Source organism: Beta vulgaris, chromosome 4 (assembly GCF_026745355.1).
Source record: "Beta vulgaris subsp. vulgaris cultivar EL10 chromosome 4, EL10.2, whole genome shotgun sequence".
NCBI lineage: Eukaryota > Viridiplantae > Streptophyta > Magnoliopsida > Caryophyllales > Amaranthaceae > Beta > Beta vulgaris.
This window is the reverse complement of record NC_079205.1, coordinates 15,571,540-15,583,340: the sequence shown is the minus strand read 5'-3', so window position 1 is coordinate 15,583,340 and position 11,801 is coordinate 15,571,540. Positions and strand designations below refer to the sequence as shown.

At 33.5% G+C, this 11,801-nt stretch overlaps 1 protein-coding gene and 1 non-coding gene across 3 annotated transcripts; one reads left to right on the top strand and one right to left on the bottom strand.

Annotated features, from left to right (window-relative positions):
- Window positions 1-399: 399 nt before the first annotated feature.
- Window positions 400-472, bottom strand: TRNAF-GAA (transfer RNA phenylalanine (anticodon GAA)). The gene has a single exon. It is a non-coding gene; the product is annotated as a tRNA-Phe (tRNA).
- Window positions 473-532: 60 nt separating this feature from the next.
- On the top strand, window positions 533-6,596 carry LOC104891390 (uroporphyrinogen decarboxylase 1, chloroplastic). Of its 2 annotated transcripts, none has more exons than XM_010677078.3 (6): window positions 533-686; window positions 800-942; window positions 3,801-4,183; window positions 4,272-4,556; window positions 5,611-5,846; window positions 6,215-6,596. In XM_010677078.3, exons 1-6 carry the CDS (start codon window positions 664-666, stop codon window positions 6,378-6,380), a joined length of 1,236 nt encoding a protein of 411 aa, XP_010675380.2. In that variant the 5' UTR covers window positions 533-663; the 3' UTR covers window positions 6,381-6,596. The 2 variants fall into 2 exon arrangements, with proteins under 2 accessions (XP_010675380.2, XP_019104647.2); XM_019249102.2 differs by lacking the exon at window positions 533-686 and adding an exon at window positions 2,281-2,398 and having other exon boundaries at window positions 805-942.
- The last annotated feature ends 5,205 nt before the right edge of the window (window positions 6,597-11,801 follow it).

The following is an 11,801-nucleotide window of genomic DNA, read 5'->3' as shown; positions in this document are numbered from 1 at the left end:
AAAAGTTGCACCAAACAACTGACAAGTCCATAGTCCTTCACTTTCTGTTTTTTCAAAAGATTATGCTATATGCATATAAAATATAAATACACTACTTAAAATGAAAATAAGTTGTGAATTTATGAAAAAATTATGCATCAATCGATGTAACAAATGATCAATTAATGTATATTTGTTTCATTATCAACTTCTTATATGCAGCCTTGAGGACTGCATATAACTTTTCCTTTTTAAAATAATTGCAAACAATTATCCTAACACTACTAGAAAATTCCCTTCCCTTGTAATAAGCCATAAGCCATTGACTTCCTCTATTCCCAAAAATTTATTTAACATAATAGCATATACTTTACGTATGGAAAAAGGAAAAAAAAAAAAAAAAGAAAAGAAAAAGAAAAATGCGGTGAGCGTGGATCGAACACGCGACCTTCAGATCTTCAGTCTGACGCTCTCCCAACTGAGCTATCCCCGCTTTTTGGTAAACAGCCAACTACTAGAATACTGTTTAAAACACTCAACCTTATATACTGAGAGTTTATTTAGACTGTTTCATATATGTAGCTGAATCCTATCCTCTACTGACGAAAAACTCCAAGGTTTTCCCTCTCCATTGAAGATAATAATAACTGGAGAGAGAGAGAGAAACTAATTCAATATCCAAACATGACCCCTTCTTCCCTCACCAGGTCAGTTCATTCTTTCTTCTTCTCATTTTCATACTTTCGATTTCACATTAATTTCGTTTTCAATGTTGATGAATTTTTCCCTTTCTTTTGTTTCTAAATGCTGAAATTTGCAGTGGTTGCCACACTATTGGTTGGAATTCATCGACTTTGTTTTCTCCGCATGATTTTCTTCTTAATTTCAAATTCAAACACACTCTCTCTCCTCATTTCAACCTCAATTGCACCAAATTTCCTCGAGCTTCTTCTGCTCCCACTGGTATTTTTCTCGTCTTGCTTATTCTATGTTTGATTTCATTATTTTATGTCAATTAGTTGAACAAGGGAATGCAAGTGATTCTTCTCTGGGTTTTGTCGAAACTCCGAAATCGACATGGTTTTGTTGATTAACATTAATGGAATAATGGACTAAAAATCTTTGGAACAAGTTCATTTTTAATTAATAACTAGAGTTTCGTTTAGTTGATTTAAGGTAAGAGTGAATTTAGTTGTGTTTTCTTAGTTTGTTTGAATAATGTAGATTAGTGGAAACACATAAAATGATTCTTTTCCATTACAATGTACAATTCGTGATGTATCTTTACAATATAATGTATCTTCTAAAGAGTTCCTTGAGGGCCAATTTTAAGTAAAGATACTCACACAAAAGACTCTACATATCAATGTTATCGAAATTGTTGTTGTCAACAACATCAAACTCGAAAACTTGACCATTTTGACAACTTTAGTTGTGCCCGCTTCATTTCTTCCTCTATCGTTGAACCTGAAACAATAAATACATGGAGATAAGCACCATTCTCTAGGATATTTACATGTTTACCTGAAGATATGTGACTTCTCATATATTTCGCATTGAACATTTTTGTCAATGTCGTCAACTTGGTGATGAGGATATTAAATATTATTGCCTTATTCTATTTTCATTGCAATTTGATGTAAGTTGAAGCACTTCTGAAAGCGTAGAAGCACTGAACATATGCTAAAACTTTAGTGGCAAATAGCTCAAGAACAAAAGATTATTTGTTGAAGAGACCACAATTTTAGAGTGAATAGTGCGTAAGTTGGAGTTCTTATATTCAATGTTGCATGTTAGGATTTACTTTCGTAAAGAGCCATTGTACAAAGATATATAACATTAAAGGAAATTAAACCAATATTGAATTAATTATAGAGAAAATCAAAATGCAGAGAAGTTGACACTGGATTGAAACAAAGACATACTCTATGCCTTCAAGTCCATGTATACTGTCCAACAACTTTGCATGTTCATGTATTTATTCCACTTTATTTTTATAAATAATGAAATCACATTCAAAGATAGTACGAGGTCCACCATTGTTTTAGTAACTTCCTCCTACTTTCCCACATAAGGTATACTCAGAGGTGATGGTTCTCTAATGGTTGAGTGAAGAATGATTTAGGTGGTATAATTACAAGAACTTCGTAATTTGGAATTAAGATTGCAATTGCTGTATGCACAAAGTCATAATTAATAAAATGGAGCATGCTTTAACTGCAGAGTGAGGCATCTCTCATTTTCGTGAAATTTAGATTAAGAGTACGGCCAAGTTAACATGTAGTATTTGAAAATCAATAGGTTATGGTGCTTTAAGTCACTGAGATCCTGAGGAGTGGATTAAACTTGTTCGAGCAAGATCTTATGGTTTTAGTGACAGACTTCCTAGAAGAGTAAACCAAGTACTTGGGTAACTAAGGTGAATTCTCATATCCTTGTTACCTTATTGTATATTGTATTCAAACTTTCTGAAATTCTGAGCATTTTCCTGTGTTTTCGTTGTCCAAATGGAGATTGTGTCTTCTTCTCAGGAAAGACGGCAATTTTATAATTTCTGTCAGACAGGAAAAACACTTCAATTACATTAAGTTCATCTCCTATATTTGGTTAATTTTAGGACTACGTTTAGGATTTTGAGGTATTTTTCCCAGGGGGTTTTTAGTAGTAACAAAGTTAGCTTAGGCTTCTGCGAATCCTTCTTACAGCTTTACAGCTACTCCTTGTATCATATTCATCTAAATGTTATTGTGTAAGCATTATGATGAGAAGCAAATCATCATGTTTTAAAAGGTTATGGTGCTTGAACTTATATAGATCAACTATACCATGTTGCTGCTGAACAATATCTATTGGGCTTTTATTATTTTGTTAGAAGAAAACTGAAAAAACAATGCTGGCAATAGCTTCAGCACAAGAATACCTTTACTATGCAACTTAAGGCAGAGAGGAAAAGAGAGCATTTTCACCTTGTACCTTAGGACTATTTCATTTAGGACTGCTGGCTTATGATAGATAAACCTGTGCCTCAAGAAATCTGCATTACCACAACAAACCAACTTTTTCCACCTTGTTTTTCCCCTTCTCTTGTTTTAGACATTACATTAGTTATTTTGAAGCCTGCAAGAGTCACAGGTAAGCATATCAAATAAAGGAATATAGAATCAAATTGGGAGATTTATGCAACTTATGACACACAGTAACATTGGAGACAGAACAAAGACTTCTTTGTGTGAGTCTTTACCACTTTTTGCAACCTGACTGCCCAGGCAAAGTTATGCTTTAAACTCTCATATATAGTTGGTACAGGGTTTAGTAAAGATCTAGTTTTTTAATAGATAGTAGTATGCTGGTTTCACCTTATGCATGATTAATGATGCGTATTCTTATTGACTTTGTGGAACTGATGCTATAATAATAGTGAAAGCATCAGTGATTTCGACCCCTTACATTCCATTTAATGATGTTTATGATGGTTTTATTCAGAGTGCTATCTAGATTTTTATGAGCTGCATAGAATCCACTCATTGTCTCATAGGGATAACTTAATTCTTCTGGCCGTCGTACAGCAAATGCTTATCCTGTTTTGATATATAATTTCATACTGCGATTAACTAAACTGGAAGTGTATGCTTTTCTGCTCATCAGTAGCTCAGTACTTTCCTTGTGCTAATAGTACTTCTAGATTAATGAGCATTATTGACTAGTAGTGGTTTTTGCAAGGACTTGCTGTTAATATGAAGTGCTTGGAGAATTTCTTTTTCTTTGTTGTGTTTCGTATTTGCACTATGTCTCTTATTTCCTCCACATTTCACAAAATTCAGATCCACTCTTGGTTAAGGCTGCGCGAGGACATCCTGTTAGTCGACCCCCAGCATGGATGATGCGCCAGGCAGGAAGGTATATGGCTGTTTACAGAAAGCTTGCAGAGAAATACCCATCCTTTAGAGAGAGATCAGAGACAACTGATCTCATTGTGAAAATTTCTTTGCAGCCTTGGGAAGCTTTTCGCCCTGATGGGGTTATAATTTTTTCTGACATTCTCACACCTCTTCCTGCTTTTGGGGTTCCTTTTGACATAGAAGAAGTCAGAGGTCCTGTTATCCATTCTCCTATCCGCGATGAAAATGCCTTGAAAGCATTGCATACAATTGACTTGGAGAAACTTGATTTTGTTGGCGAATCTCTTAAAATATTGCGCCATGAGGTGACTTTTGCTTTCTGCATGATACCTGAGTGAATGCCTCATGCTGTATGAGTCTTTGCTGTTTCTAAATATACTCCCTCCCCCTTAGGTTGGTGACAAGGCTGCAGTTCTGGGTTTTGTGGGTGCACCTTGGACTATTGCAACATACATAGTGGAAGGGGGCACTACTCGCACGTACACCACAATAAAGAGGATGTGCCATACTTCACCTCATGTACTCGAGGCACTCTTGTCACACTTAACTGAGGCAATTACTGAATATATAGTTTACCAGATTAAGTCTGGAGCTCATTGTATTCAAATATTTGATTCATGGGGTGGACAACTTCCACCTCAAATGTGGGAACGCTGGTCTAAGCCTTATATTAAACAGGTAATTCTCTTTATATGCTCTTCATTTTGTGGCTTGTAGATCATTGTTCATTTGTCTGCTTCTGCTTCTGCTTCCTTGAGCTTGTTTAATTTTGAAGGTCAAGGAATGTGTATTATATTTAGTAGGTTGTCTTCGAGGAGACTAATTTTCTTTATCTGTAAAGCTAGAAAATTCTAGATGCAAACCCCTAATTCCCTATAGTCCCCTAATGGAGGAAAACAACCCTCTACAACACCTTCAACTTAAAGAAAAGAAGAAGCTGAAGAAGTTCTTTTGTGTCAAATCTTAAGCCCTTGTCCCTTGTCCCTTGTCCCACAAAGATGCATTCTCTATGCTCTGCTGATTGCATTGTACAGCAGTCCAATACAAGAAAGATTTGCAATGTAATTATAAGTAAACAATTTTCTTTAAAAGCTGGATACTTTGGTCCTCAAATTTTATGAGTCACCTATTACCTCCTCTTTCCTTCCTTTTTGCTGCCAATTTTATAATAATGCTTTCCTTTCTATGATTGGTGTTTTTTACGTTCCTCCTTCCCTTCCGGTTTTCTTGCCTTCCTTTGAGGTGTGGTTAATGATGTTTAAGTTGATTGTGGGGCAGGGTTGCATAGCATGATTTGTAATTCTATAGCTGCTGCTGGTGTGGGTTTTATTTCGGTTTCATGGCTTTGCTAGATTTTGTTGAACTATATTCCTGTTATCGTGTATCTGTGAAACACCAAGCACCAAGGTTTTTCTGGATTTCTGAGCTGCCTAATCTGAATGTAGATAATAGCTTCATCTGCGTGACAGTTGCAAAGTGCCTTTTTGAAAACACTGTAGGCATTAGCTTAATCTTTTTTAACACCATGTTAGCAGAAGACATCCCTCCTAGCATAATTGTATTCTCTTCTTTGGGTGGTATTATTGTCCTTCATAGCCTTGAGTTTGATTTTAAGAGGTATACTATATTGTCATCACTTTCTTTCTTAGGGGAGTTGTAACTTTTGAGGTAAAATCTGATGGAGTTTGTTTCTCTATATTTTATTGTTATTTTTTTTGTCTATATTATGCAGATAGTAGATGCCGTGAGGAAAAGATGCCCTGAAACGCCACTGGTTCTCTACATCAATGGAAATGGTGGCCTGCTTGAAAGGATGAAAGATGTTGGAGTTGATGTGATTGGGCTGGACTGGACAGTAGACATGGCTGATGGAAGATCACGATTGGGTCCGGAAGTTAGTGTGCAGGGGAATGTAGACCCTGCTTATTTGTTTTCTCCTCTTCCAGCCTTGACTGATGAAATCCATAGGTTGTCATCTCAAACTAAGCAACCATATATATAACTAGTCTTACATGCAAGCAATGCGTTCGATAACATGTGATAACAAATGAAGTAGAAAATAAAATTAATTGGGTAGAAAAACTGTCTTTACATTTTATTTTCTCAAAAAACTGATGTTCAGTTTAAATGTCCTACTTCCCCCCCCCCCCTTTTTCATTCAAATGAAACAATTAGTTATCCTCTTTTTTTTTTCTTTTTTTTTTTCCTTTTTCTATTTTTTGGTGTCCCCCATGTGTTGCTTTATATAATAGAGATAAATTATTTTAGTTTGGTGGTGGATTATGCTTCTTGAACAAGGACGTGATTAGACTGATCTCTTTTTATGTCATTTGCAGAGTCGTGAGATGTGCAGGGCCGAGGGGTCACATCTTAAATCTTGGACATGGTGTTCTTGTGGGAACACCAGAGGAAGCGGTTGCCCACTTCTTTGAAGTTGCCAAAAGCTTCAAGTTTGACGAGTTTTTTCCACAAGTAACAGAAGAGTCTAAGTTAGTAGTTTGATTCAGTTTAGCAGGCAATTTGTGTTAGGTAACCTGATTTATAGAGTACTATGTTAAATGATAATGTTTTCAGGCTGGATATTCCATATTCCGACCAAGTTCTTGTTTTTGTTCATGTTAATGCTAAGGAAATCTATTGTTTGTAGTTGAGTTTCTTCTGAAAAGAACTACTTCCTGGTATCTTCTTCAAATTGAGCCTTAGCTTTGCTTTAGTCAATTTTAATGCTATACCTGAGCAAATCTGAACTCCTGTTGATGTCCAGGTCTTGTTAAAATTGCAGTCTATTTGATATTTCGTGGGCTGCCTTCGATGATGCTTATGGTATGAACTTGGGGGATATGAATGTTCGATGCGTGCAAGTATGCAACCATTGTTATGACTTCTGAACTTAATACTCTATCTTCAATGATATAATTCTTGTAATAATATCTCTACATTTGGCCGATATGACAATCATAGTAGCTTTACCCAATTTGGAACCTTTATTTTTTTATACTGATGGTAGAAAATACTTCCTCTGAGTATATTAGTTTATCCACTTCTTTGATGGTAGAGTTTTAGGAGGAAAAAGTTATGTGGGTCATTAAAGGAAAAGAAAATACTTTTTTTTTTGAGTTTTTTCCATAGATATTGCAAAGTAAGTCTTAATTCCCTACCAACTTACATTAATTTGGTGCTAACTTACAATTATAATATCTTTGATACTCAAACGTATGAAATTAGTTTGATAGCTTTGTTTGAGTTCAAAATTCGACAATGAGATGCCAATCCAATCTCAAATTACTGCTGGCACTACAACTTCCTTGAATAAGACAAAAAAAGAAATAAAGGCTACTCGAGATACAATACTAGATGTCTAGATTGATTACAAATTACAAAGGGGCCCATATGATATTGTGAATAGTATATATATATATATATATATATATATATATAATATATATATATATATATATATATATATATATATATATATATATATATATATATATATATATATATTATATATATATATATATATATATATTATATAGGATCTTGTGAAAACCACTCCTAGGCTGAAAACTGAAAACATTCTATCTTGACCGTTCAATACTCCCACCCTTTATAACTCATTACGCGTCACCATCTCTCTCTTCCTTTTTCTCTCTCCTCTTCACCCCGTCACTTCCTTTTTCTCTCTCCTCATTTCTTCCTCCTTCCTCTCACACTGTTCTTCCTTTTACTCTCTCTATACTCTCTCAAGTAAAAACCAAAAAAAAGAACTCCACAAAAAAAGCAAAATTCATGTCTGATCAAAATTTGTAGGAGAGAAAGAGAAAAACTCCGGCGAAATTTCGTCATGATTTCCCGATTTACCCCTGATTTTCCGGTTTATGTCATCTTCTATTCATCTTTTTCCGGTCGTTCTCTCGTCGGCGCTAACCACAACTCCTCCAGATTTTGCTCTCGTTAGAGTTTTGTTTCTCTCTCTAACTTTTTATTTCTCTTCAACTGCACAACAAGCAAAAACACTGATTATTTTGAATCGATTTTTTTTTTGTTTTTCATTGATTAAACACAGTATTGTTATTAGAACTGTAAAGTAATCAGATTATTTTAAAAAAAAAATTTTTTTTGATTTTTTTTTTGCATTTATTTCGAATTTCCTCCATGAAGAAGCTTCCACACAGTACGGAAAGTGTGTTAATGGAGTCGACGATGAAGCCGAACTTCTTGCGAAACTTTCTGGTGAAGATTTTATTGTTCTGTCGGAGGTGTTACTTGTCATTTGTCAACATCAAGTGTCAAGTTTTTGTAATTGGAAAACAAAATGGTACATTAACCCTTGAAATATATATATTTACCTTAGATGTGGAAGAAGTTACTCTTATAGCATATAAAGTTACCTTAAAAGTGCTAAAAGTTACCCTTGAAATATATATAAAATTACCCTAAAATTGCTAAAAGTTACCCTAAAAATGGTAAAAGTTACCCTAAAAGTGGTAATAGTTACTCTTATAATAAATAAAGTTATCCTTGAAATATATAAAACGAAAAGTGTTAAAAGTTACCCTAAAAGGGTTAAAAGTTACCCTTGTTTTCAGTTTTCAGATTAAGAGCTGTTTTTAGCGGATCCTACCCCTATATATATATATATATATATATATATATATATATATATATATATATATATATATATATTGTTAGGATCTGATTAGAATGGTTACTTATGTGAGAAAAAATATATGTTTAGAACATATGCAACACTTTCCAGAACATACTTAACTTTTTGTTTTTAGACCATATTTAGCACTTTTGAGAACATATGCAACACTTTAGTACAATAACTTAGAGAATATATGTTATGATTTTTAGAACATCAATACATCTTTTTTACTACACGAGATGCTAGCATAGAGGATTGATTAGCAACTAAATCAAAAAGACCCTTTAACTTGAGTAAGGGGCAGCTGTAAAGACTGCTTTTTTTTTTTTTTTGTTAAGGATAACCCTAGGCTATAGCTATGTTCAGTTCACCTTATTTTTGCTTATTTCAGATCTAATCAGATCAGATCAGAAAAAATAAGTTCAGATCAGTTCAGATCATGCTTATATTTAATAACTCATTATTACTATTAAATATCATTCATTACATATTAGTAAAAATTATAATAATTGAATATTAATAAAGTACTCATTGAGACGAATCAAACAAGACCCCACATGACTATATTTTTTCTTATATATTGAGAAAAATCTAAAAGATTCTCTCTAATTGTTAATAGTGTCAAGATTCTAAGTGAGAAAGATAAAAAAATACAAAAGGAGTATTATTATTTACTAGTACATTTGTTCAAAAGGATTATTATTGTTGTTGTTGTACTTATTAATTATTAATATTGGTAATTACTATTAATCTTGTTGTTATCATTATAAATATCATTGTTATTAGTTTAAGTTATTTTGTTGTTATTAAATAATAGAAAATTAAAAGCCACGTGTTAAGAACATAAGATTGACGCAAAAATAAGAAATATATAAAATATGATAGCTGAAATTCATGACAACGAAACTACTGAGTTCGGATTACATTTCAAAATAAGCTAAGTGCGAGATACAAATTATAAATTTAGATTTGGTATACCTCTTCCTACCGAATTCCAAATCTCTCAAGCTATTTAAAGTTGCACACTATTTATTTCTTTCTTACGTAAGTCATAGTTGTTTATATATCTTATGTTATTTTATATGAAAAAAAAGAGTTGAATCGACCGACTTCTCAAGTGTGAAATTTTTTTTTAAGGGAAAGTGTGAAACATTGTATAAGTGCTCTTATAAATTAATGACTTGGGTTATATAATTATTTTTAGTAGTAATTATTATTGTTATGATTATAATTATTGTTGTTGTTATTATAATAATGACGATAGTTATTATTATTAATAATAATAAAAGTTGTGTAAAAGTTGTAATAGAAATAAAATGATAATAATAGTAATACTATTAATAAAATCTTATAATGTATTGCATAATAATGAATTACAAAGTAATAATATAATGTTAATAATATATTTTATAAAAGATAAAATCTTGTAAATCAGACCAGATCAGATCAGATCAGATAAGTTCAGATCAGATCAGATCAGGTGAACTAAACATAGTCTATGTCTTAAGTTTCTTAAGGACTTAATTTTAAATTTTCAAGCTTATGTTCTAAATTATTTCAAGTATGTTCTAAAATATTTAAGTACGTTCTAAGTTATTTAAATATGTTTTGAATTATTTTAAACATGTTATAAATTATTTCAAATATATGATAAATGATGTGTACATTCTAAATAAGGAAAAATTCACAATAATAATCCCAACTATGACCACTCTTCTCATATTAATCCTAACTACGTAGTTATTCCAGTATAATCCAAATTATATGAGTTGTCTTCCCAAATTGATCAATTACCTGTTATAACCTATTTAACAGGTTACCTCATCCACATGGCGTAAGCTGGTTCGTAGATCAAGTTTTTTTTTAAAGAAAAAAAAAAATAATTTCTTTCTCTCTTCCTTTCACTCATTAATTGCCGCCTCCACTATTGAAACACTAGTACTTGTAACCCCCTGAAACCACCTCACCCACCCCCGAAAATCACCACCACCAACCTGGGAACTATCCCACACACTCGAAAACAATCCCAACCCCCCTTTAAAAACCATCAGACCGACCAAAAAACCACCCCCATCCACCCTTAGAAGTTAGAACCATTTCATTCCCTATTTATCCAAGCCATTGCCTCCACCATAGCAAGGTCAAGCCACCCTGGAAACATCCCCACCCCATCGAAAATCATTTGCCACAAACAACAACCACCACGCCAGCACAAAAACAATCAAATCGAAACACCAAATCAATAAATCAACCAAGTTACATTATTCACAACTACTTAAGCCTTCATAAAAAAAAGAATCATTATACAAAGGAACACCACCATAAACCTCAAACGAAGGAACAAAAAACATTTCCTCTCAAGCATATTGATCGCGCTTTGATGAAACACCTCTTTACTATCACCTCCATTACTCTTCACAACCGCTTGATTTTGCTCTTCAATCGAAGACTTCTCCAACTTCAAACCTTTGAGAGCTTCAATGGCGGCGTCAATGACGGACTTATCAGCACATCGCGCATAGTGTTGGTTGTGTGTTGATTGTAGCTTGCTTCTCGCTAAAGTTTGTAGAAGAGAGATTTCGTGGGAATCCATTGATGAAGATTGAAGGTTGATGATAAACGTATGGAAGAATGAAATTAGGGGTTTGGAGGAGAGAGAAATTGAGGAAGGTTGCTGCTTCTTTGATGCCGAAGTGAGAGGAGAGAGTGAGAGGACAAAAAAAGGTGGAGGAGGAGTGAACGCCGGTGAAGTGGTTCAGGTGGTTTTAAGGGAGTGGTTAAATGCGAAGGTGGTTTCGGGTTAGGTGGTGGCTGGGTGAAGGAGGTGGTGGTTCGGAGAGGTCACAAGAGAGGAAGATAATAGATAGAGTAAGGATGAAATAAAATTAAAAATAGAAAAAATCTCAAAATTTACCTGTTTAGTAAGTTACTAGTCAACTGAGATCATTTTGAGAAGATACATACCATAGTTTGGATTATACTGGAATAACATGTAATTAGGATTAATATGAGAAAAGTGGTTATAGTTGGGATTATTGTTGTGAATTTTTCCTCTAAATAATTCCACTAAAAGTTTAGAACATGCACACAATTTTGTAGAACATATTCACTATTTTTTAGTTCATATATAATAACTTGTAGAACATATGTAACACTACATATGTAAAATCACATTGTGAGGCAAACAAAGTCTACTAGAGGAAAAAAAATGGGGTATTCTTGAGGAGAAAGAATTAGTCTTCTAGAGGAGAGAGATATGAAATAATTTCGTA